Source organism: Amblyomma mixtum, chromosome 10, assembly GCF_055824585.1.
Source record: "Amblyomma mixtum isolate Tamu chromosome 10, ASM5582458v1, whole genome shotgun sequence".
Classification (NCBI taxonomy): Eukaryota; Metazoa; Arthropoda; class Arachnida; order Ixodida; family Ixodidae; genus Amblyomma; species Amblyomma mixtum.
Genome location: NC_143021.1, coordinates 163,587,712 through 163,615,007, shown reverse-complemented (window position 1 = coordinate 163,615,007; position 27,296 = coordinate 163,587,712). Strand labels below are relative to the sequence as shown.

Genomic DNA, 27,296 nt, shown 5'->3' with positions numbered 1-27,296 from the left:
ATGTTCACCAGCTGCATGAATCAGACGGGCTCTCAAGTCGACGTCATCAAGGAGTTCATGAAGGAGCACGGCCTCGCTTGGCCGGAGGATCCCGTACGAGGCCCAGGCCCACTGGAAGTGCTCTTCGACCTCGCTTTCAACTGGAACGTCAACCTGTGGTTCTCGCTAAAACTTCTCTCCAGAACTGGGGACGAGCACCAGAAAAGACGCCTTTTCCTTGCTCCCGACGACCACCTAGTGTCCTGGAGGGCCGTCTTCGGGCAGATGAACAAGACGCGATACGAAACTGTCTACAGTAATTTCGTCAAGGTTTTCGCTAAAGACGCAAATGAATTGCCGCCTTCGAGAATCGCTGAGGACTATGATGCGTTTAGAAACGTTTTTGAAGTCCTCATCGCGTCACGTACGGGCAAAGGCCGCGTTCCTGTATTGTTCCCGTTGAGTCATCTAGACAACCACACTGAGGCTCCAACGGCAAAAAACCTGAAATCTGCCATCGAAAAAACGCTGGGAATAGAGCCTCCCTTCACGATGGACGACCTCCTTCTGGTTAGTGACCTGGATCTGCTGAAGCGGATCCTCAAGATCTGCAGCAACGTCAAAGACCACGTTGTGCGCCGTCAGCTGTCGTGGCTGTTCCTCCAGGCCTACGCTTCGGTGGCCAACCCTGCGGACGTCCTCCGTATCCTCCACGGCAGCGAACACCGAGCACAAGAAGAGAGGCTGCGTTTCTGCTCTGGCCAAGTGGAAGCCAGCTACAAGCTCTTGGTGTCAGCCATGGCCGCGGTTGCTCAATTCTCAGAGGAGGAACGCGAACGCGTCGACAGCCATCTAGCCGCAGTCCAACAGGTAGGCCTTAATTTCTCGTTATCGTCTCTTCTTGTCCGCAGTTAACATGCCCTGTTCACGAGGTGACTATGGGTTCACCTCCTCTAGAATTGTGCAAACAAGTGCTCTCGCTGGGAAGAGATAGAAAAGAGTGTCAAAAAAATGCCGTTTCGGTGCCGACTACTCAAGTTGAAAGCTCAGCATTAACCGGACACGTGTTGTAACTTTATGCGCACTGATGTTTTCGCGCCTCCGTTTTAGTCAACATCTATTTAGTGCTGTCGGGCGCGAAAACAGGACACTTCTCGAAGTCAACATCGTAGCTACTCAGTGTACATTTATTCCGCGTATTTATTCATAGAAATGGGGGAAGGAGAAGAATCACAGCACCAAATAAAACCTGCGATTAGGACTGCGGACTGGCCTTCATCATGAGTACCTCTCATGGTTAATCATTCGCGAGAGGGTGAAGTGAGAGAATCCTGAAGAGAAGCGACGTATATGGGTGAATAATTGCCTGTGCGTGCTACCCCGGCATTATTCGATTCGCATCCTACTGCCAGTCACTTTGTCCTCGTACGATAAAAGCTGATTGACTGATTGAAAGCTTTATTGAAAGAATGCCAATTATCGGAGTCTTGGGTGGCCTGGCTATTCCGGCCGCCCATTGGCCTGCGCCGCAGCGTGGGTCCTGCGAACTAGTCCTCGTTGTGGTTGGTGTCATCGCTGTGAAGAACGTCTTCCCTTTGCTCCAGATTGGGATTAGGAAGTCTCTTAATAGCGGGATTGAATTAGCATGCCCACACCATGGGAACAGCCGTAGCTATTTCTCCACAGTTTGGGAACTGTGGTCTGTAGAGTGATGGGTACCACTGGTGGAGTGTAAGTGGTGTCAGGAGTGTGTCTGTGTGTAGTCGGCGAAGCGTGTGTTTTTCCGTCTTGTTTAAACTTGTGGGGTATGTCTGGCTGGCTCATATGTAGACCTGTAGGTGTTCGGCAAAGCTGATTACGGGCTGTGTAACGTGTTCCATGTAATGTGATGCAGCGCTGCAGCGATGACGTACAGGTAATGAATCCGCCTCTTGTGCAGTAGTACTGGCGTTCGAATCCTGGTTCCGCTCAGTTGAGTTCTGGGGTATGTCTGGCTGGACTGTGTGTTGACCTGTAGGGGTTCGGCGAAGCAGATTATAGGCTGTCTATCCTGTTTCATCTAATGTGATGCCCCGCTGCAGGGATGGCGTATACGTAGAGCATCCGCCTCTGATACAGTAGGACCGATGTTCGAAGCCTGGTTCCGCGCAATTATCTTCTGGGTTTAAGAAGAAACCTCCGTGTCGATAGAATTGCATAACCAACCTATAGTTGGCCTGACCTCAGTGACCAGAACCGACAATGCACTCCCTCACCAGGGCAGGATTTTGCCTCCCTGATGTAGTATTTGGGCACAACCTCCTATGAACAAACCGATTAACCCTCGGCCCTCAGCCTCGAGCGGCTCCGCAGCAACTGACTGCGGCGGCGATCAGACCTGTGACGGAGTGCAGGATGCTCTCAATCTCTGGCTCCGGACAGGCCGCGATTGGAAGCTGAACCTAGCAACGCGTAACGCTACAACTTTATTCAGAGAGGCCTTGACAATGAACAAAATAAAATTACAGTACACTGTAGTAATGGGCGACTTCAATGCGAAGGTAGGCAAGAAGAAGGCTGGAGACCAGGTTGTAGGTGACTATGGCATAGGTTCTCGGAATATCAGGGGAGAGTTAGTTTTTGATTTCGCAGATAGAAATAATTTACGGATCCATTCATTCATTCATTCATTCGTTCGTTCGTTCGTTCGTTCGTTCCGTTCATACATACATACATCTTTATTTTCCACAAAAAAGTGGAAGGAGGAAGAGGGAAAAGCCGTGCATTTGAGGCTTGAGAAACCCTTCACCCGCTAACAGCGTACACAGCAGCAAAGTGGGGCAATAAGCAAAGATGCAATGCCAGAAGAACTGAGGATTGGTCGAATTGGTGGTGGTCCATCGTATTAAAAACCAGCGCTTACAAACACACACAGAGGACGCGACGACACAAGCTGAAGGCGAATACCTTTGAATACCTTTGAATATGATGAATACCTTCCTCAGCAAACGAGCAAACAGCAAGTGGCCGTGGAAGAGAACCAATAGACATCATGCTATGCGCTCTCACTGGCATCGTGTGAGATGTGGAGATCTTTGGACAGGTTAGTTGTAGTTGACACAGAATGGTAAGGTTTCGAATTAACTTAGAGCTAGACAGGGAACGGAAGCAATTGGGGAAGTGTAAGCCTATTAAAGGATTAACGCTGAGTGGTAAAGCAGAGGAATTCAGAATATCGCTGCAGAACAGATATTCGGCGCTAACAGAAGAAGACGACCTTAATGTTGAAACAGTGAACGATAACATAAGAGCTCTCACTCCGGAGTGCGCAGTAAATGTAGGCGGTAGGATGGTTCGACAGGACTCCGGGAAGCTATATCAGGAGACGAAATATCTGATCAAGAAACGACAAAGCATGAAAGACTCTAAGGCTACGGACAGAATAGAACTGGCAGAGCTGTCAAAGTTAATGAATAGGCGGAAAGTAAGCGACATATTCAAGTTTAGCATGAAGAAAATCGATCATTCTCTAAAGAACAAAGGTTGCATAAAAGAAGTGCACAGAAAACCGGGCATAATTATAAACCAAATGTATGTGCTAAGAGACAAAGAGGGCAATGTCATTAGCAATATGCAGAAGATAGTTAAGGAGCCGAAGAGCTCTACACAAATCTACTCAGTAGCGAATGTAATCAGAACCTTAATGAGAGAGGCAGCAGTGCACAGCAATGAGACATCCCGCCAGTAACGAAGGAGGACGTAAAGAAAGCATTAGCAGCAATGCAAAAGGGGAAGGCAGCTGGTGAGGATAAGATAACGGCAGATTTGTTGAAGGATGCAGGAGAGATTGTGCTCGAAAAACTAGCTACCCTATATACTCAATGCCTTGTGACCTCGAGCGTACCTAGAGCTTGGAAAAACGCTTACATTATCTTAATTCACAAGAAAGGAACGTCAAAGACTTGAAGAATTACAGACCGATTAGCTTATTGTCAGTTTCCTACAAAGTATTTACTAAGGCAATCGCTAACAGAGTCAAGACAACCCTTGACTCCAATCAACCAAATGATCAGGCAGGTTTTCGTAAATACTCGACAATAGACCATATTCACGCTATTATTCAGGTTATAGAGCAATGCGCAGAATATAACCAACCCCTATATATAGCCTTCATTGATTACGATAAAGCATTTGACTCTGCGGAAACCCCTGCAGTCATGCAGGCATTGCGGAATCAGGGCACAGAAGACTCTTCAGTGAAAATACTAGAAGATATTCTTGACTTAGTGTTCATTAGTTCTGCCGTTAAGTGTATTTCTGTTGATGTTTTGAAGGGTGTATCTGATCATAATCTTGTTTCCTGTGTTTTTTCCTTATCAGTTTACGTTGACAGCAAAAAGCGTCCCATTGTTGTGAAAAATTTTAACAGGGCTGATGATGTAGGAATTTTGGATTTTCTAGAGACCCACCTTGACAGCTTTAGAGCTGAGGAGAATGTGAATGTGTTATGGTGTATGTTTAGAAAGATATGCCTCGACTGCTTGACAATGTATGTCCCTAGTGTTATTAAGAAAAAAAAACATAACCCATGGATTACGCGGGATATTATCCACACTAAACGTCGGCTAAAGCGAATGCGGCGTTCACATAATCGGAATGAGTCTAATGAGAGCATGCTAGGCAGTCTATTAAGAAACAAGATCAAGCAAGCTAAGGATTCCTTTTTTAACATTACGCTTGGGCGCTCTCTGAGTGAAGCACCGGAGAAGTTCTGGCGATACATTAATGGCGACAAACAACGCAATGTGTCATTAATAGTTGATGGTTCACCTGTCACAGGGTCAAAAGATACTGCTGGTGTGTTTAATGAGTACTTCCAATCAGTGTATACCGATAAAACCTCGAGTTTTCCTTCTAAGCCAGACGACTACATTTCTTTAATGCCAGATGTTACCCCTTTCCAACCCAGCGACCAGTACACTGGACATAAGAAACAAAGCGATGAAAAAAGCAGACGAAGCCCAAAATAAAAACCGAAACCACTTCCACGGCTTCCGAAAGAGACGAGGAATATCTCGATCGAGATAGTTCCTCTTTCGGCCGCATCTTCTCAGGAGGGCAGCACAGAGTAATGGCGTCCTCCGCGACCAAACGGCCATGTGCAACGTCATGTGCAACGTGCTCAAGTAAGTAATTTATTTTACCGTTTTGTCCTCACTCAATTCAAATAAATAAATTCGTGCGAGATAACTAAGCTCTGTTTGAAACAATGTGGTTAAAAGTGTGCCCTGTTTATGGGTAGTTTTTCCGCAAGGCGACAATGTTTTTATGTCCAGTGTACTGGACACTAGGATTCAACTGGCGCGTTTTGTTCAAGTTCCCGTGCAAAGCAGGTTGCTTTTGATTTTGAATATTTTCTGGCGCAAAAATTGCATAACTCCTATAGTCTTGGTAAAAATATCTTGATGGGGTTTTTCATTCAATTAATATGATTTTCAGCACTATTTGGTTGTTTTATTTGCAGAAAAATGAAGAAATTCAAGAGCTTTTGTTCGGGGACCAGTCCGACCTAGACGTCGATTTGGACTCTGGAGACGAGGTGGAGAAATTCCAGGCAGAATCTCCACTGGAAGAAAGCATCGACGATTCTTCAAGTGGGGATGAAATTGACCAAAACGAAAAGTTTGACAAAGGAACGCGACCGCAAAGTTCACGCCAAAAAGTAGCACAGTCATGGACGGCACAGGCATTTACCGGGCTGATTGACATCGAAAGAACCGGTGAAATGAATGGATACGCGGTCAGTTACGCTGCTGTCTTCATGTTGTAGAGCTGAGTCAGTTGACTCTACAAGGCGTTACGACAAGAAACAGAAAAAATACGTTGGAAGTCGAAAGGCCGGCAAGCGTCCGATTCTACAACAATCACAAGGGAGGAGTAGACCTGAACGACTTTCTCATCAACCTGTATCGCATAAAAACGAAAACTAAGAAATGGTCTGTAAAAGTCATTTTCCACTTCACGGATCTCGCCTTGGTTAACAGCTGGCTGAGTTACAAAGAAGACACCAAAGAGGCAGGCTACACGAAGAGTCAAGTGCTTCACCTGCTAGACTTCAGGATGCAGGTAGCAGAAGCTCTTATCAGGGGCTCCCAAGAAAGAAAACGGCGTGGTAGGCCATCTACAGATGCTACTGTTCAACATGAACACCACCACAGGGCTGCCGTGCAAATACCAGGCCCTGACGTGCGTTTTGATCAAGAAGGCCATTGGCCAGATCCTCAAGTGATGGCAAATTCCTCCAGGTGTCGACTCTCCGAATGCAAGGCAAAGTCATAAGTTCAGTGCACAAAATGCAAAGTCTTTCTTTGCTCGAAGGCAGGCAAAAACTGTTTTCGCGATTTCCACAGCAAGTAAGCGCCAGAGGTGACCTTAAGTTTGGATGTTTCATCAAGCACAAAGACGATACTGCAAGAACATGTCGCTCCTAGTGCAAGTTACTTTTTCTTAAGTCTGGCAGTACTGTACTTGTGATTCTAAGAACAGCTAAGCTCTTGAGATGACGTACAGCATTGCTCAATCAACGAGCAAACCAGATCATGTGCAACAAATAAATCCCAGTGTCCAGTATACTGGACATGGTTCTCCATTGAAAACCACTGTACTTACTGTCTTCATAATTTTTCACACGCTCTTTAATACCTTCTTAACCGCAAAAAACCACCAGCGATTTTTTTTCTCGCCCACAAAAAAATTCGGGATGCAAAGGGTTACTATCTCCCACGAAGGTATTTTGAATCTTCTTCTGAAACTTGACGTAAAAAAGTCTAGTGGGCCTGACAACATCCCTCCAGCTTTTCTCCGCCGTTACGCAGAATGATTATCACATTACTTACATATTATTTTCGACGCTTGTCTGTCTCAGTGCGCAGTCCCATCGGAATGGAAAACCGCACGTGTCGTACCTGTTTTTAAAGGCAGTGACCCATCTCGCGTATCTAATTATCGCCCAATATCTTTGATCTCGACCAGCTGCAAAATGTTCGAGCATGTGATCTGCCGAGCTCTGGCGGAATTTTTGGAATCGACCCATTTTTTATGTGATGAGCAGCATGGATTTAGGCGTGGTTTATCTACGGTCTCACAACTGATAACCACTTGCCATGATTTTTTTATTGCAGTTAATAACAAACAACAAATAGACGCTGTTTTTCTTGACTTCGCCAAAGCCTTTGATAAGGTTCCGCACACTAAACTCATACAAAAGCTTTACACTGCCGGAATCAATCCTAATATTATTGACCTTATTAGAGCCTACTTAGAAGATAGATTTCAATATGTTCGTGTTAACGATGAGTACTCTGATGAACTTCCGGTTTCATCTGGTGTTCCGCAATGATCAGTTCTGGGGCCTATCCTATTTTTAGTTTACGTAAATGACATAATTAATGTGGTCGATTCCGAAGTTAAAGTTAAACTATTTGCAGATGACTGCGTTTTATATTCCTTAGTTAACTCCACACCGGACCAAATTAAGCTTAACAGTAACCTGCAGAAGATCTCAAACTGGTGTAACCAATGGGGTATGTTTCTTAACGCTAATAAATGTTCCGTACTTAGAATTTGTAAAAAGAAAACTGTTCTGATACATCCATATTGTATAGCTGGCGTACCACTTCCAGAAAACTCGTCTGTGAAATACCTTGGAGTTCAGATAACTAATTGCCTAAACTGGGATGCTCACATCGATATTACATGCGGGAAAGCTCTGAAGACTCTGTGGTGTTTGAGGCGTAAACTGTCAAAGGCCCCAAAACATGTCAAACTGGCAGCGTATAAGGCTTTGGTGCGGCCTCGTCTGGAATATGCTTGTTGTTTATGGGACCCATTTACGGCCAAGAATATCTCCAAATTAGAAAGAGTGCAGAGGACAGCGGCCCGTTTCATTTGCAATCGATACAAACGAACAGATAGTGTATCAGCTATGATCAATTCTATTGGCCTAGAATCTCTTCAGACAAGGCGCACTGAAGCAAGATTGAAATTTTTGTTCCTAATATATAATAATCTTATTAGAATAAACACCCATGATTATATTACTCCTGTTTCACGAGCAAGTACGCGTTATAACCATGGAAAAATGCTGCAAGAATTTCGTGCATGCTCTAACACAGTAAAACACTCATTTTTTTTCAAATCAATAGCAGAGTGGAATGAATTGCCGAAGTGTGTAGTGAACAGCCCAAACGTGGAAACCTTTGTCGATAGATAATTTCAGAGCCTTTTCTATGTGAAACCCATGTCTTTTTGGTTTCTTTTTTTCGCATTATCGTTTGCTCTTGCATGAAGTTTGTGCATATCTTGTGTTTGTTTTTTTATTTGTATCTGTGCTCATGCCCGTGCTCATGCCTGCTTGGAGTCGAGCGACTCTGCAGCATTAAATAAATAAATAAAATATCTATAACGACTGCGGAGCTTCTATCGCCATCATCAGCCTTCATAAAGGCAGCAATAAAGTCAGCAATAAAATTCCACAAAGGAAGCCTGTTAGGCAGTTAGACACGACCTCGCCCATCCTATTGAACGCCTGTTTAGAGGATATGTTGCGAGGCCTGTATTGGGAACAGTTGGGGATAATGAAAAATGAAGAATACCTAAGAATTATCAATTTGCTGATGACATTTTCTTCCTAAGTCACTCAGGAGATGAGTTTCAAAGCGTGATCAATGAGTTCAATAGGCAGAGGAGGTCAATAGGTAGGTCTTAAAATCAACATGCAGAAAACCAAACTAATGTTCAACAGTCTCGCAAGGAAACAGTAGCTCACAGATGGTAGCGAGGTGCTGGAAGTGGTGAGGGAATACGTCTGCTTGGGGCTGGTAGTGGTCGCGGATCCGCATCTTTAGAGGGCAATAATTAGAAGGATAAGAATAGGGCGGAGTGCATATGGCAGGTTCTCTCAGATTATGAATGGCAGGTTGCCAATATCCCTCAAGAGAAACAAAAGACAACAGCTGTATCTTATCGGTACTCACCTATGGGGCAGAAACCTGGCGGCTAACAAAAAGGGTTCTACTTAAGTTAAGGACAGCGCAGCGAGCTATGGAAAAAAAAGGGATAACTGTGACGTTAAGAGACTGGAAGCGGGCAGAGAGGGTGAGAGAAGAAACGCGGGTTAATGACATCCTAGTTGAAACCAAGAGGAAGAAATGGGCTTGGGGAGGGCATGTAATGCAAATGAAAGAAAACCGCTGGTCCGTAGGATTAACGGAGTGAATTCCAAGGCAAGGCAAGCGTAGCAGGGGGCGGCAGAAAGTTCGGTGGGTGGATTAAACTAAGAAGTTTGCGGGGATAGCGTGGCCGCAGTTGGCAAAAGACAAGGTTAATTGGAACTGATGGGAGGTACCTATGTGCTGCAGTAGGCTTAGTCAGGCTGATGATTATTGATGGACGTGTTCCTCTGGCTCGTCGGATAAAGAGGAAACCCTTTGAATCTTTGAATAACGGTCACTTCCTTATCAATTCTTTTACTTGCCAATGTTCCAAAACTCAATTTTTCAAGAATAACACGTATCGTTTTCATCTTAACGATATTTAGTTATTATTGCTAAACAGACATGATATGCGCCTTCTCACTGCCGAGTTTGTGTGGAGCCCTTTCGCAAGAATGAAAAAACGTTTGTAATGAATAGAACAGAACAACAGCAATGATTACCAGCGGATGATTTCGCCGCCGAAAAATAAGCATCTCAAGCCTACCCATTTTTCGCAACATTGGCCTTTAATTTTCAGTTGAACAAATTAAACAAAGGCGCTGCTCTTATTATAGAGTCTGCCTCATTGCGCCACACCGAGAGGGCCGATGGTCAAAGGTTAGCCATCCAGAGAACTCTATTATTTGCGAGATAACTGGTTAGCGCTTCTGTCCGCCGAGAAGAAAGGAGGCTTTGTCATGCTTTCTGAGGTCGCTTATAAGGCGAGGGCAGAAGAAACTGTTCTCCCGGCGTTCAGCAGAAGAAATGAGTTGTTATGGAGGACAATGAATTTGGATGAGCTTGTAAAGTCTATAGACAGGGAGGAAAAGTTGGACTTGCAGCTTTCCTTCGCTGCAAAATGGACAAACGGACGGACGGACGGACGGACGGACGGACGGACGGACGGACGGACGGATGGATGGATGGATGGATGGATGGATGGATGGATGGATGGATGGATGGATGGATGGATGGATGGATGGATGGACGGACGGACGGACGGACGGACGGACGGACGGACGGACGGACGGACGGACGGACGGACGGACGGACGGACGGATGGATGGATGGACGGACGGATGGATGGATGGATGGATGGATGGATGGATGGATGGATGATGCTAACGCCTATGCTTTATTCTAGCCTGCTGACCATCGACGACGGCATGGTTACCGCAGCTGCCTGGCGACCCTTCTAGGAAAACCAGCACAAAAGCTGCCGGTGTGCGTCACCAGAAGCAAGACAGCGGGCGTCATCTATCTTATCTTCACGTGGTGCCACAGATATCAAGGAGGGCGGCAACGGACAGAAGCTACTTAAACGGCCACGGATCCTCGACAGATCGCAGTCCGACGGGGAGCGGAACGAGATGCTAACGCCTATGCTTTATTCTAGCCTGCTGACCATCGACGACGGCATGGTTACCGCAGCTGCCTGGCGACCCTTCTAGGAAAACCAGCACAAAAGCTGCCGGTGTGCGTCACCAGAAGCAAGACAGCGGGCGTCATCTATCTTATCATCACGTGGTGCCACAGATATCAAGGAGGGCGGCAACGGACAGAAGCTACTTAAACGGCCACGGATCCTCGACAGATCGCAGTCCGACGGGGAGCGGAACGAGATGCTAACGCCTATGCTTTATTCTAGGTAAGCGGTTTTTTACAACCACTCAATTGCTTGAATTCTGTTCACCTCGTCGGACTGCGATCAGCGTACTTTGGCGTACTCTTTTTTTCCCCCCTCATCATGTCTCCTAATTCTACTGGTTTTTGTGGTGTTTGTTCAAAACTAGTGCCTGATGATAACGGTCTGAAGTGTAGTGAATGTAAGAGCTCTTATCACTCTGGGAAATGCTCTGGGATTGCAAAGAAATCCTTGAAAACACTGAACAGATCAATCTGGGTGTGCCGGACATGCATGTCGTTGAGGTCTGCACATCAGAAGGATACAGAAAATTCTGATACAGACAGTGAAGATGAAGAAAAGCAACCGACTATGAATGAGCTCATGAAGGCTATCCGTTCGCTAGATGAGAAACTATCCAAGGTTAGTTCTAGAGTTGACAAGCTGGACAAAGCTATACAAACACAGAGCTCGAAGAGTGATTCAGTGCTTGAACACATTGAGAAGCAAGGGCAGGTAATTACGGGCATTGAGACTTCGATGGAACTGCTTGCCTCCAAATATGAAGAAATGAAGGTGTCTGTGGCTTCGTATTCAGCTGAGGTTTCTGCCTTAAAGGAGAAATCAGAGGAGTTGGCGGGATCTCTTGCGGGGCAGGCGGACACTCTGAGTTTTCTTAGCACAGCCTTGAATAACCTGGAAGCCTACTCAAGGCGCAACAACATAGAAATTCATGGTCTCAAGCTAGAGCAAAATGAGGACCTTGACGTTGTACTGAAGTCACTGGCAGGTAGGATGGAGATTCCAGAGACTACGCTTCAGTCCATAGAGGTTGCGCATCGACTACCTGCCCAAAAGGGAAAGATACCAGCTGTGCTAGTGAAATTCCATTCACATACTGCTCAGGAACAGTGGATAAAGAAACGCTACGCACTTAAGGAAGAAGATGTTTACATTAATGAGAACCTACCTGCCCAGACAAAGAAGTTGTTGTGGCAAACTAAACAGGAAGCAAAGAAGAAGTCGTACAAGTTTGTATGGCTGAAAAATGGCAAAATATTTGTGAGGAAGATCGAGGGCTCTGGAGCTATAAGAATTGAGAGCATATGTGACTTTGATAAGCTTGAGTAACCATGAGTGAGGACTTCGGCTCATTTACAGACTGGAATACACACAGAAGTAGTTTGTTTAACTCCCAAGTCAATTCTGCACTAGATCTTATTCATATCAACATAAGGAGCATCAAGAAGCACTGGAATTTATTAAATATCTACTTGTCTGATTTGCTTGGGTACCTTGATATTGTACTTTTGACTGAAACTAATGTTAATGACTATGAGTCTGATACGTTTATTCTTCCAGGATTTCAATCTTTCTCTTGTTGCCGTGACTCTGGTAGGGGTGGTGGCGTATTAGGATTTGTTAAAGAATGCTGGCACATTGAAAGAGTAGCTTGTGCTTTTACTGCGGCGGAAGTAGTAGCTCTTTTGCTCAGTTGCAAAGACGAGACATTTATTGTGCTAGGAGTTTATCGCCCTCCGAACTCAATACTCGAAGTATTTTTTTCTGAACTTGCGGAATTTTTAACTCACCACAATCGAATTAATGTAATAATAGCTGGAGACATTAATATTGACATTTCCGAGATAAAGAAACCCGGTGTTGAGTGCTATTTAGATTTACTAGCTTCATATGGAATAGAAAATATGATTTCTAGTTTTACCAGGGAAGAGGTCATGGGCACGAGACTTACTCAGTCGTGCATCGACCATATAGCAGTCAGACTCCCGAATAATGTCGCTAACGCTGCAGTAATACGAAGAAAGGTGGCGGATCATTATTTCACAGCGCTATGTGTTCTGGCGCAAGAAAGGGAAACGCCTGGTCAAACCGTTAGAACGATAAAAATAATTGATAACAAGTGCTTGGACGAGCACGTTCAAACTTTTGATTGGAGGTCTCTGCTAAGTCAAACCCACATTGATGCTTATAACTCGTTAGTAGCTAAGTTTGATGAGCTATATGCCAGTTCCACGAAGGAGGTTAAAATCAAGTTAAGAAATCCAGAGAAGAAATGGATAACGAATGATATACTTAAACTTTCTCATGAGAAGGACAAACTATGGAATGACTATAAACAAGATGTCGAGAATCTTGCCTTGTAAGAGCAGTATAGGGCACATCGTAATAAGCTTACTGCTATGCTGAGGCAAGCAAAGAAGCAATATTTTTCTGCTCAGTTTTCTAGGTGTAGCAGCAATACGAGGAAAACTTGGAGTCTATTAAATGAAGTATTAGGTAGACAGAAGAAATCTAATTTGGATGAGAAGTTGCATTGTACTTTTCTAAAAGCAGATCCTTCGACCATTGCAAATTCTTTTAATGATGCGTTTGTATCATCCATTAGGGAACTTAAAAAACAAACTGTCGTTTCTACCATTCAGTACCAAGGCAAGAAAACAATTAATTCTGCTGCTTTTCCTCCTGTTGATCAAGATGAGTTGTGGAACCTTATTAGGACGCTACCAGACAGCAAACCACCAGGCTACGATAAGATTAGACTGCGTGATTTGCCAAACAATTACTCCAAACTTAAAGATGTACTTTTACATATACTTAATGGGTGTTTCAAGACAGGAGAAATACCATCAGGTCTGAAGATCTCATTACTACGACCCATCTACAAGTCGGGAAAAAAGACAGATCAAACAAATTACAGACCAATTGCCATACTACCGGTCATTAGCATCCTGATGGAAAAAATTGTGCACCAATATATGACATGTTTTTGCGACAAGTATTCTTGTTTGAGTACTACACAGTATGGTTTCCGTCGTAATATTGGTGCGGTTGAGCTTCTCGAAGATTGCTGTGATTTTATCAATGGTAACCTGGATGTTAATCAATGTGTTTTTGGATTGTTTTTGGATTTATCGAAAGCATTCGATACCGTGGAGCACTCTGTTTTGTTAAGTAAGTTGGAAAGTATTGGATTCCGTGGTCCATACCAACAATTTTTTGCAAGTTATTTGTCACAGCGTAAGCAAGTAGTGAAAATTAAAGAATCATTTAGTGCTTTTTCTGATATTCAGTATGGCGTTCCACAAGGTTCTGTTTTGGGACCCTTTTTGTTTAATATTTATGTAAATGATATGGTTAACCTTACATTAAATGCAAAATTATTTCAGTATGCTGATGATACAGCTTTAGTGATATCCCATGAATCTAGCCCACTCGCACTGAAATTACTTCAGTACGATATCAATAAAATAGTAGACTGGCTATCTGGAAATCAAATATACATCAACATAAACAAAACTGTGTTAATATGTTTCAGAAATCCGCACAAGAATGTTGATCTTACCCAGTCGGTTCTACTGCATGGTAGCAACTGTGCCAATTGCGAATGTTCGCTACTACCCTACTCGAGCAGTGTTAAATATCTTGGCCTATATCTTGATTCCAACATGTGTTGGTCTTCCCAAATTGACTATTTATTAAAACGACTCCGTGCTCTTTCTGTCCAGCTTTATCGTATAAAATACACTACACCTATAAACTTGCGTCAGACTGTGTATAGATCTAGCAGAACTTTTTGCTGGGCTAGTTGGTCCATTCTGATATTGGTGAAAACAGCGCGAAAGAAGAAGCCCGAAGGCGAAACGAGGAAGTGACAGGAAAGAGCGCTGACTGACAACTGAATTTATTGAGCGAAACTCGCGCAATATATAGGAAGGCAGTGCCAAAGATAGTCAGATGCAGTCAACGTCACATGGTGCAAAGAGCCATAAACGCGAAAAAAAAACAAACAAAACAAAACAAGGTGAAAAAGCTAACAGTGAACTGAATATCAAAAGTGGTGGTAACAAAATGAAAACTACACTCAATGACAATACACAGTTAATGTCACATGGTGTAAAGAGCCATAAAAGCGATAAAAACATAACAGGGTGAAAAGGCTAAAAGTCAGCAGAATCTCAAGGGGATGGTAACAAAAAAATACATGATAACTTAAACAGTTAATGTCACAAGGTGTAAAGAGCCATAAAAACCGATAAAACATCCACAGCAGGTAACAAGGGTAAAACCGATAAAAAAAAAAAGACGAAAAGGAATTGTGGAAAGAATAAAAACTAACTGAATGTAACAACGTATGGCTAAAACATGCACAGACCTTAACAATAAAACGATGAAACAGTGGCACTCAACGATTGAAACACGCGTAGTCAACAATAAAAATTTAGCAATGTTGTTCCAAAAAGGCAAGTTCACTCCTGTACAACGATTTTGACGCGTCACTGACACATTCCAAGCCCTTTCTTTTTATAAAGAAAGCCTCCTTCGCTCAATAAATTCAGTTGTCAGTCAGCGCTCTTTCCTGTCACTTCCTCGTTTCGCCTTCGGGCTTCTTCTTTCGCGCTGTTTTCACCAATATCAGAGTGTATAGATCTCTAGGAGAATCTATCCTTAGATACGGCGTTTCGGTGTATGGTTCTTGTGCACCTTGTAAGATTAAGAAGGTAGATAGTTTCCTGTGCAGAATCTCCACTAATTTATTGTATGGCACTGCTCACGAGAAGTCCGACCATAACACCAGAATGGTTAAAGCAGGAGTTATTCCTCTGCATGACTTGTACTTACAGGTGGTAGTTCTGAGAAATTACTTTTCAGCACAGTTTAAACAGCCAGATAAAAAACCAGAGTCACTTAGGCATATAGCGCGTTATAAAGTTCCCAGGGTTTACACACATTATGGTAAAAGGACACGACAGTTCTATATACCCTACCATTTTAATAAACTACCTGCTCAGATGTTTGGTTGTGATTCGTTGACGGCTGTGAAATCTGGACTGCAAGCGTGGTTTGAAAGTTTCAAAGAAAGGAAATACTGATTTGCTTTGTAATTTCTATATTGTTTTTAAATTTGTGTTCCATTTATTAACTGCAGATTTTCTTTGCTTTACATAATTCTCAATCGTTAAATTTGTTGACTGAACTATATGTAATATTTCGACTTTGTGTTATTGCTTTTTTTTTCGTCTTTCTTCTTCTTTTTCTTTATGGATTGTAAAGTGTGCACTTTCAGCGCTAAATTTGTATTCACCGCATGCTGTTGTGACTGCCGTGGCCCGCCCACAAGCGCTTGCGCTTCTGCGGGCACACGCTATGTACTGTGTATATATATCTTGCAATAAAATTCCTGTATGTATGTATGTATGTATGTATGTATGGATGGATGGATGGATGGATGGATGGATGGATGGACGGATGGACGGATGGACGGATGGACGGACGGACGGACGGACGGACGGACGGATGGACGGATGGACGGATGGATGGATGGATGGATGGATGGATGGATGGACGAACGGACGGACGGACGGACGGACGGACGGACGGACGGATGGACGGATGGACGGATGGATGGATGGATGGATGGATGGATGGATGGATGGATGGATGGATGGATGGATGGATGGACGGACGAACGGACGGACGGACGGACGGATGATCGGACGGACGGACGGATGATCGGACGGACGGATGGATGGATGGATGGATGGATGGATAGGAGCACACCCTTTGAAACGGGGTGGTGGCAATTGCCACCATGCTCAGCTTTTCGGTCTTTATTTTTGTTCAACTGTGTTGTCAATTCTCATTAAGATTCACCATCTTCTTTACCTACGGTTTCATGCACTTCTAACCTTATGGAACATCCCTGCTTTTCAGCCACCAATCCTCCAATCGCTTTTTGCTAACTTCTACTGCAGATTTATTTACAAGACCATTGTTATCTTTAAACCCTAAGGCCTCCGGAAGAGTGACTGTGCCTGCATCGACATCCGGATGGATACCATCACATTTGAGCATGAGGTGTTCAATTGTTTCCACAGATCGACCACACACTGCACATATGTCATCTTCTTCGTTAAATTTCTTTTTGTAGCTGCGCGTTCTAAGACACCTTGACCTAGCTTAAAAAAGTAGGGCACTACCTCTTGAGTTATCATAGAAAAATTTCCTGATCTGCCTTTTCCAGTATAAAGGCAGTGTAAAAGTATAAAAACTGATAAAGTGGACTGCCCTCTGCCGGTAGTTACCTCTGAAGGTGCAACATGGCAGAAGTCTCTAGCAGACTTCCTGCAGAAAAATTTAAATTTTCTTGTCATTGACGACCCTTTTAAAGTAAAGAACTCTTACGATGTGATCCAGTTTCTAAAGGAAAGGTCCGAGGCCAACCCATCGGCTTTCTCAGGTGATGCTGAAGACATTTACCGTTATATTCCGCATGAACTCCATAGACACACATGGGTGGTTTCGTTTCAGAGCACTGGTGGTTTGTCTGCGAATAACTTCCAGAATTGCTTGCTACAACCCTGAAATCAACTCTCGCAGTTCGGGAAGGCACCGTCGTGACTCAGAGAAACGGGACATGGATTCGCTTCTGCGTTGCTCCTGTTCTGAGCGATGTTTTTCTAGCGCAGCTGGACCGAAAACTGAAGCGCCAATGTTAAGGGTCCAGTGTTGAAGGCATTTTCAGGTATGTTGATGATTATCTCGTTACAACCAACGCACAAGATCTGTCCGATCAGGCAGATATGTTCAGTATCTTCTCGGTGTTTTCAGAATGCCTGTAACCACTAACCTTGACGCATGAAGTTGCTGTAAAAAACTTCCTCAGATTTCTTGACCTGGGTGTTTACTTTTCTAGTGAACGTGCGTGTTGGGCTTATGAACCGCGAGGAAACGAATTCGTACTTCTTTTTGGTTCAGCCCACTCGAGACTAATTAATCAAGCAATTAAATCTTGCTTTTGTAATGCTTTCGCGAAATCGTGTGTGCATCGACAGGATTGTGCGTTCTCTACAATGTTGACTCGGTTGATAGGCTCTGGCTACCCGTGCACACTCTTATAGTCTGTTGCCGAGAGCGTGCTCAGAGAAAGCAAGAATGTAGTACGAAACAACGGCGGGGCTGACACAGGGCGGAGAAAAAAATGTGACTCTAATACCTTACACGTACGCCACCACCCACTATCTAAAAAAAGAGGAGGAAGAACAGACCTAGATGTACTGTTTGGCGCCCCAGAAAAGCTATATAAACAGTGTAAGACGGCACTGTGAGGAATAACTGCACTGTTAGACACCTGCAACACCGTTTGTAAAGTGCGCAGAAAACGTGGTCTACTTGATGCCTTTTCCCTGTGACCGAGTCTACATTGGCCAAGCGAGAAGATGTCTGAATGAGAGGCTCCTGGAACATAACAACAACGTCATCGGGGCATCTCGTCATCTTGGCACGCACTGGTGTGACTGCAAACAGTGCAAAGAACATGGTCCTTTTATTGGGGCAGAATCACAATAGTTCGTAGGCGTGTCAACAAATCATCCAGAGGGATAGGTGAGGCTGGTGAAATCGCCGAAAAAGCAGACCACTGTGTCAGCACACAATCGTTGTTCTTGAGGGGAAAAGAGCGTCGTTTCTTGGGAACTCCAACTTATGAAGTTTTGAAAAGCTCTGCTTTTGCGGTTGTTTGCCTCCTGATATCTTGCTTTTTAAAAATATTTTACCTTTATGGTTTCCTTTCTTGTAGCGAAGAAGGTTGCTTCCTCATGCAGTTCGGCGCCGCTGCCAGTTTTTAGCGTGACTCTTTGTGTTTCCTTTTCTTTGCTGCGAATTCGCGCTGTACTGCAAATGTATACACTTGGCGCTGCAATAAACGTTGTTGCGCTTTGTAGCGCTTTCCCTTCTTCGGAGCTTCTAAGCGGAATTTTTGCATGTCATAGCCTACAAAAAAACTGAAAAAGACCTGGAAGCCCCTCGTCGTCCGATCTGGATGGCGCTGAGGCGGAGTAATAAGTGGCTACTGCATTTCCTTGAATGGCCGGACTGTGCACCCCGTTCCAGCAAAGAACGTATCATAGTCGTGGTTTCTTCGCCTTAGTGGGCGGTGCTTACTGGAGGGTCGTGTGTGAGGCCTTTAATGAACTATTCCTTCCCATCATGCATGATGTGGGGCACCCTCTTTGTCTTTGACTCGCGCATGGCAGGTTCTGCCCTACTGAATAGTCTCGTCATGTCCATGCTGGCGCTGTTTTTCGACTGTTATCACCAGGATTCAAAGTGAATTCATTGTTTCCCTTCCGCTTGGCCGTGCTGAATATGGGTCGCAACAAAGTGCAGAAAGCATCCGAGTTGGTACAAGAAGCTTCGTGGTTTTTGGTGCATGTCTTGGTCTTGTGCTGCGAGGCAAAATAAACTTTCCGCGGTTCGTGGTCCCTAGGGCTCAAACCGGTCACACGGTGAAAATTGGCCAACCAATATTCGACATCCGCAAACCTAACGCAGTGTAAAGATGGCGTTGACCGAGGTGTGAAGAGTATAAAAGAGGGGGACACTTCTGAAGTGCTGATATGCTTGACTGGCCTTGATGGACGTCATGGCCCGCACCGGCCTTGTCATCTGCTGAAAGTTGAGTTCCAGGCCTCGCGAGGCGGGGGCTCGCCTTGCTGACAGGTGTTTTGTCCGTGCGTAAGGAATCAACGTCAAGGTAGTCTTCAGGGTCAGCGTGCATGAGATAATACGGAGCGCTTCTGTCAAATATGTCACCGAAAAATGTGACACTTAGAATGAGGGATGTTTACTCGGACGAGATTCGCAGCTCAGCAGGTCACACCAATGAAGAAGACGGCATTAGGTAACGTGCCAAGCCTTACGATTCGACCCAATACTGGCTCCGGCAAAATCTCAGCAGTAAAGAAATATTCCTCCTTTTGTAATGGACTGAGGCCTGATTCGTTGGGGACCTTTCTCAGATGGTGGAAACCCGGATAACTCGTCAAGGTGTTTTTTACCGAACCAGCACAAAAATACTGTTTTAGTGAACCACTAAAAACAATGAGAGGCACAAAATTCATTACTGCGAGACACAGATGCAAACCAATCGATAACTGCAGAACATTAAAATTACACTTTTGACAGCTGTCAATACATGTGACCTGTTCAGTGGTCACGCGGACACCGAGTGGTCAAAGACCACTCTGGTGCCCGATATTCCCACACCCTACCTGTCGCTCAGCAGCAGCAAATTACTCGATTCATCACTGGTGATAACGGCGCATGGATAATGCGATCAGGGCATTACTAACTAGTCCCGAACCTTGCTCTTCTGAGCCAACTGGTTGTTTTCGACGCGCGCTTGTGATTCAGAATGAATCCGGCGCCCACGGCAGTGTTGCTGCCGTGAATAATTTCCTGTTCCCTGATTCCATTTTGATCTGCACCAAAAAGAGCATGCGCGCCCGCCCTTCACGCAGACGGCCGTCGAGAAGGCATCCGCTGTGTTGTGGCTGGACAAAATAACCCGGCAAATCGCGGCGGAGAAGCTCAGGGGCGTTCGCACCGTACTGTGGCCAGCCAAGAAGTTCCTCACGGCGCAGGGTCTCGAAGAGGCGTACGTGAACTTCACCGACAACGCCTCTTCTTTCGCCGACTTGTGGATCGAGACACGACGCAGCCTGCGCGCCCTCGTCGGTACTGACGCCGGACTGGAAGAGCTGCAAATCGGGGACGGCATCACTCAGCCGTACGCCCAGTACGTGCACGTACTGAACCGGCTCACCCTGTCCCTGGGAGCTCTGGTCCCGCCGCTCTACTACAAGTCCGGCACCAAGGCGATGCTGTACGGAGGGTTGGGCTATTTCTACGCCAAGGAGCTGGTTGGAGCAGTGGACACCGAAGGCGTAAAGGTACGCTACGCCCGATGCTGCGATGAAAATACTGTTATCATATCGCGGCCATGAGGAGCTGGAACAAGGCAGGTCACAGAAAAATTAAATATTTTCCGGCCACAACGAAAAAAAATGTTAGGGACAGTCCGACGAAAGAAGCGTGTCAGATGCCATCAGAAGACAAAACCCTTGCATTAGGTGTGTACATAGCTATTGAAAGAACCTCCAAGAAAACCGACTTCAAAACATCTGCTTCGGCAACTTTTCGAGAAAGTTTTAACCCAGAACTTCTCGCAGTTTCCAACTTGCGCTTGTGAGACATCATATTCCTTTAAATTTCTACTTTTCCTTTCGGTCACTTTAGTGTTCCCGGTTATCTGAAATGCTTCAAATAGTGCCTGCCGGTTTGCCGGAAAAATACTATAAATTATGTGGTTTTAATGCCCCCAGCCCAATCGTGGGCTATGAGAGACGCAGTACTCAAGTGCGCCGTAGTAAATTAGAATGGCCGTGGTTTTTAACGCACGCTAACATCACAGAACAGATGGCAGTTTTTATATTTCGCCTGGTTCAAAACATGGCAGTCGCCGTTGGGATTCGACTCCGTGACCTTGGGATCAGGAGCTTGGGATCAGCAGCTAGGGATCAGAGATTAAATGAAACCGAGAAAGCGCGAAATATAATTAATCTGCTATTGTTCCCAAGTTCCAGGCCGATACAGCATACCCGGCTTGCAAGGAGTGCAAGGTGGAGGATGTAGACATGGACGACGCGAAGCACACGAAAGACATCTTGATGTGCTGCCTGTCTCCTTGGAGCCAGTTTATTTATTTATTTATTACAGATACCTGCAGCGCCCGAGGACATTATTGCAGGGGGGGAAACACAATAACTTCTGCTCATTTGGCCGAAAGTACACCTGATAACAGAAATACAATCACACAACTAATAGATGAGAAAAAACATGCACTGAAGAAAGACAACTACGCTCCACAAATAAAATGACACTAATGAAATGAAAAAGACACGCGCAAGACAACTGCGCGACACGTCACACATCAGATAAGAATGCGCGGAATTGACCTTCCGTGCAGCACTCAGTGACGCCGGCTGGTAGCCTGTTCCACTCATTGATCGTCCGTGGAAAGAACGAGGTTTTGTAAACATCTGTGCGACATTTAATCTCTCTGATCTTCCGCTGATGATCAACTCGTCTAGAAAAAAAGTGAGGTTGAAGCAGATACCGGTCTTTGTCAATGCTCAGCTTTCCAAAATAGATGCGATGCATGATTTGTAATCTCAAATGTTTCCTACGGTTAGTTAAAGATCCTCAGCCAAGGTGGTTTTTAAGAGACGTGACACAGTTGAAAAGCTGTAATTATTGGACACAAATCTCTTAGCATTGTTTTGGACGCGCTCGAGCATATCACATAAGTAAGCAAACTGGGGGTCCCATACAGGGCAGGCATATTTAAGAATTGGTCGGATGTAAGTGAAATACAGGAGTTGTTTGACATTAGACGGTGCTTTGTTGAAATTTCGTTTTAAGAAATTAGGTTTGGTTTGGTTTATGGGGTTTAACGTCCCAAAGCGACTAAGGCTATGAGAGACGCCGTAGTGGAGGGCTCCGGAAATTTCGACCACCTGGGGTTTTAAGAAATTAAGCATTCTGCAGGCTTTGGATGTAGTGTACTTTACTTGCCTCGTGCATGTTAGGTTAGATGAAAAATAAACGCCGAGGTACTTATAATCAAGTACTTTTTGCAAGGGAACATTATGTAGTGAGTAATTTGTTTGTAATGGGGAACGCTTTCGAGTGAAAGAGACAAATTGGCATTTTGTTGCGTTCAAAGACATTTGCCATTTTGAGCACCAGGACTGGATGGAATCCAAATTTCGGCGTAGTTTCGCGGAGGAGGTGGAAAATTTCGCGGAGGAGGTGGAAAATTACTGTACACTTATAACATGCAGTTTCTTTAAATAAGCCAAATGCGATCTTTGTTTTTTGGAACTTTTTGGAATGCGCAGTGAACTTAACTGCTTTATTTCACTTTATGAAACAGACATTCATGCGAGTTCTTACTCTACCGGTAATGTCCGCAAAAATGCTTTTTTGCTCTCTTTTCATTGGGAGAGCTACACTAACGCATACATAGACGTTTTCCTTAGGCTTCAGCAGCTAATTACATTCACTGTGCTAATTAATTTTAACTAAATATCTAAATATTTCAATGAATTCCACATCTTATTGTACCAGAAGTGCGCTCCTTCTGCTTGATCACAGCGGTTTTTGCTGTATTTGCTGTGAGAAAGCAGTGAGAAAAATTCAGACAATGTAGAAAAGCAGACTGCGTCAGTCTTGAAGATCGTAGCTATGATGAACTGCTTTCTAGAACGCTTGTTGGAACGAGACACTTCTTAAAGGTGCCGAAAGTGCAACAAGGAAAAAAACTTCACGTCGTGCTACTGATTGCGATCGGTGCTGCTTCAGACGTCGACCTTGACCGCTTGCTATTAACGCTGACGGCGACTCCGAGCAGTTGTTTTGTGTTTTGTGCTCGACGGGATCCTCAGAACATTTGTTTGGATGGCTAACACCCCCACCCCCGTATTCCTTAGGGCCACACACACAAGGAACTTCGTTTGTAAGCTTCTTATGTTGAGAGAACTTAAGAACGCGAACGAATTGCAGGAGTTAATTGTTGCACTGCTGGCCGCTCGGTCCAAGAGCAACCATGCGGATACAGAGAGGGAAGCTAACTAATCTGGATTATGCAGAGAAAAGCATTCACAGCCACGAAGCGGATTCGTCGCCAAACTTTCCCCTTTTCACTGCTAAGCACGTTGAATCTTATTCCGCCTGCCTTCTTTTGCCATCTGCCTGAACGCACGCCTCTACAAATTGTTTGCGTATAAAAAAGTGCACTCAAATATACGCAAGCGCGGCAAACCAAATGCGTACGGTCGCACCTTTGGCTAGACAACGAAAGTGATCGCTGTCTCCAGTGGCCCCGCATCTCCGGGACATCACAGCCTTAGGCTTCTCTGTACGGGTGAGAAGGAAATCTTGTTGCTTGGATGATTTCGTAGAAAATGGTTTTCTGCAATTTTTAAAAAGTCTTTTTAAGTTGGAAGAGCCCTTTTTCTTGGTACATCAGAATATAGCTGAGACGCGCTAACTAGAAGGCTGGTTAATTTCCAAAGTTAACTTTTTAGCTATTACTGTTAGGCCCCTGAGTTGTTGAAAGGCTTGTAGAGTGCAGTGATTGAAATCATTTTTTAGAATTTCTAAAAAGCTTTTACCTTGCGCGCTGTGTCCCAACAAATTCTGCCAATTTCGACGATGTACGTGCACTGGAAAGGTTCTGCAATTTGTAAATTTGCAGAAAGTCTGATGCGAAACGCTCTCTATGTTCCTGTGCTCGCGTAGTCTCTCGGTTCACGCAGCGACCTATGTGCCCACGTGAGACGAAGAAAATTTGAGAACTAGTCGTTCTGAACAAATAATAGCTCTTCTTTTTCTGTTTCTCACAACATCCTTAATACACCAACACTTAGGTTTTGCAACGTTAATCTCGTGAGCATAAATTTTATTTTGTCCACTTTAAATTTTCACTGCACCGCTCCGAATTCTCCTTGTCGCTTCGTTTACTTGCCAAAACTTCTTTTTAAGATTTCCAAAATATGTTTTCGCTTATAGGCTCGCGCCGCACTTCAGGGAGCAACAAGACCCACATATGAGGGCTGAGCTTGGTGCTGCCTATGAAAAGTGATTTGAGGGATATCGACGATAAGCATGCCAGACGGCGTTCTACAACTGTCAATTGTTAAGCCATTCTGTCCTACGTCTCTTCCCTACGGCTACCATAAGTGAAGCGCCTGCTATTCTAGCAGGAGCGCTCTTCCGCTGTCTTTCACGCTAAAATAAAATGCCTTAATGAAACAACCGGAAGAGCCCCACCACAAACTAAACGGGCACCTTCCAAAATGACGATGTAAAGGTAAAAAGACATCAACACATCCCTCCACCCTACCGCGGAGGAATACTGAGGAAAACGGTCAGAAAACAAGCCTTACGCGACGCTGCATCAAGAACTGGGAAGGCACTAACTGTAAATAGTAGATGCCGAAATCGAACTTGCACGGTAGAATACATAGGCCCCCTCAACGCTCCAGCGCCCGCCTTCTTTGAGTGTGTTGTTAAGGCATGGGCCACTCAAAACATAATGAGCATCTTCGCATTGCTGTTGCTGGCAGCCGTAATCCAAAATAAGTGAAAAGGAGTATGCGATTCTATTTCACCTCGCAGGTCGACCCGCGCGGCAATATCGTGTCCTCTTGGCTGAGCGACGGCGTGAAAGCCGTCTTCGAGCAGCGTGTGCTCGGCTGCCTGATGAGCGCCAACTCCAGCGTGTTCCCCGAGGTGCCGGCGATCGAGGTGGCGTACGCTGCCTTTAAGCAAGACCTCGTCGATAATGATCTGCAGCTATCAACTGTAGGTAGCGTTGAAAATAAGGCGGGTAAAACGAGAAGCATTACTCTCATACCGGGCACATCAACAACGGCAGTAACGCGCATTGCTTAAGGCGCAGAATTAGAGAATTTTTCCAGTAGCGTGGAGAGGCTTGCAGAATCCATATTATCGGTAACAATGTACACGCTAAACAATTTCGCCGAGTCTGATGGTGAGTTTAAGGTGGTTTTGGTGTTTACTTACCTAGTGATAAATGGAATCGAGCGCCGCTTAGTAACCCCCAGTGTACTGATTACACTGCGTTGCTAAATTAATGGTGGAGGGGGGGGGGGCAAATGTACAACAATGCATTGAAACTGAACGCAATATTCAGAAGAAAATTTTAAAAGCCTTGGAAAGGAAACTCAAAGAATATCTCGTTGACGAGAGTAGATATAAATGCACTCCAGCAAAGGCGTATCATAATCTAGGATGGCTCATAGATACCCATAGACGCACAAAACCGAGTCATTGGGAGCATCCGTCATCAGCCATCCATTATCAGACGTCGCGTCTGGTTTTGTTAACCTACCCAAACACTTTTTACTGGTCCAAGCCATGGTGAGACCGAAACACCCTTTGAGAAAAAAATTAATTATAGGTTATTTAGCGGTCGTAGGTGAACTGCACACTGTGACCCATGCATTACGCGGAGAAAACATGATACTACAATTACACCTATATGGTACTTTAACTCCTCATATAATGTCAGAGAAAAAAAAATCATTCAACTGCATGGTAGGCTTCAAGGTACTAGCGCAGGACTGGGATACTGCCGGGCTATCCATGGCTGCCGCGGGGACTGTAGCCGACAGGTGTTTTCACGTTATTGATGACTTGTAGGCGATGTTAACACGACGCGCTAAACCAATGATAGCACTACAAAGCTCTTCTCGTGGTCGAAAGAAGTAAATGCAGTGTTACTAGAGCTTTTGCGGAAGTGCGCATTTTCGAAAAAGTGTTTCCGCCGTCTGTTTCAGGAGTTGACAGAAGAGAAGGTCTTCTTCATCACCGCGTGCCTGATCAGCTGCTCCAAGACAACCGCCGACAACCTGTACGGCGGCGACTGCAACAAGGCGATGGCCAACTTTGCGCCATTCGCGAAAGCCTTCGAGTGTCCCCTATTCTCGAATATGAACCCGGCGACAAAATGTACCTTCTTCGACTGACCACCTCCCGTCTTTCCTCGAGGCTCTTCTGCTTGGCTGTTTCCTTTTCGCGCGTTGTTCAAGTTCCGCTCCCAAGTTCAACGCTACTGTTAGTGATGTGCTTAGCGAAACTGCGCACAGAGAGTTTTCCAAACACGGGACCTTCCAATTAGCGTTATTTTGCGACGCAAATGTGTGCATTCGTTGAGCGCAGTTTTATCAAGGAAAGCGATTCTAAACCCATGGTCTTTGATGCTGAAGAAAGGGTCTTTGTAGGGACTTTACGTGCATTGAATGAACTCTTTTGAATATTTATATCGTTTTACAGCCATTGCTATTGTCACATATATGCGGAATTGTACCCTTGAATGATTTGTTGTTGATTCAGCGAAGGCAATTTTTCCTCTTGTACGAAAACTTTTGCTCTTTAAACTGCTCCGCGAGTGCGAGTACACTTTATTTCAACGAAATATTAGTTTTCGAGGATGTCCTGGTTAAGCCAAGACCGCTAGGTTGGGGGAGAAAGATGGAAATTTGGCGAGTGAATGACATCAGGGCAGGAGAAAAGGGAGGCTGAAAAAATGGGACTGAGCTAAAATAGCCCAGGGTTAGGGACAATTGGGGCATGGATCACGTGACACAGTCCTGGTAGGCTATTATAAGCTCTAAGTTTACCGGTGTGGCGAGGTGGGAGCGCGCAAAATGCAAGCGCTACTTTTTTTACATTCGCCGGTTGTCCATTTACAGTCGGTCCGCCGCTCGTGCTATGGGTGAGCTGGGTGTTTATTTTGCAGACCAAAAGATAACGTTGTCCCTTCGATTGCCAGATAGTTCAAATCACCATGAAATAGTGTAACGGAGTTTGGGTGTTTAATTACTTTCCGCTGTTCTGCTGTTCTGTAGCAGTGCTGTACACTGCCTGTGCTGTCCTGTGAATGAGTAGGGTTTTTTTGGTATTCACTTTTTTTTATTCCTTCTGTTCGACTTTTTTCTTTGGTTCTATTTCCCCCCTGCTCCGTTTTGCCTCTGCTTCATTTTGTGTTCTGCTATATGACGTTTGCTGTA

The 27,296-nt window shown here is 44.8% G+C and overlaps 1 protein-coding gene across 1 annotated transcript; it reads left to right on the top strand.

Moving 5' to 3' along the window:
* LOC149327576 (endothelin-converting enzyme 1-like) lies at positions 1-27,160 on the top strand. Its single transcript, XM_089562971.1, has 4 exons — positions 1-849; positions 20,157-20,588; positions 24,880-25,065; positions 26,064-27,160. Exons 1-4 carry the CDS (start codon positions 1-3, stop codon positions 26,250-26,252), a joined length of 1,656 nt encoding a protein of 551 aa, XP_089419097.1. The 3' UTR covers positions 26,253-27,160.
* The last annotated feature ends 136 nt before the right edge of the window (positions 27,161-27,296 follow it).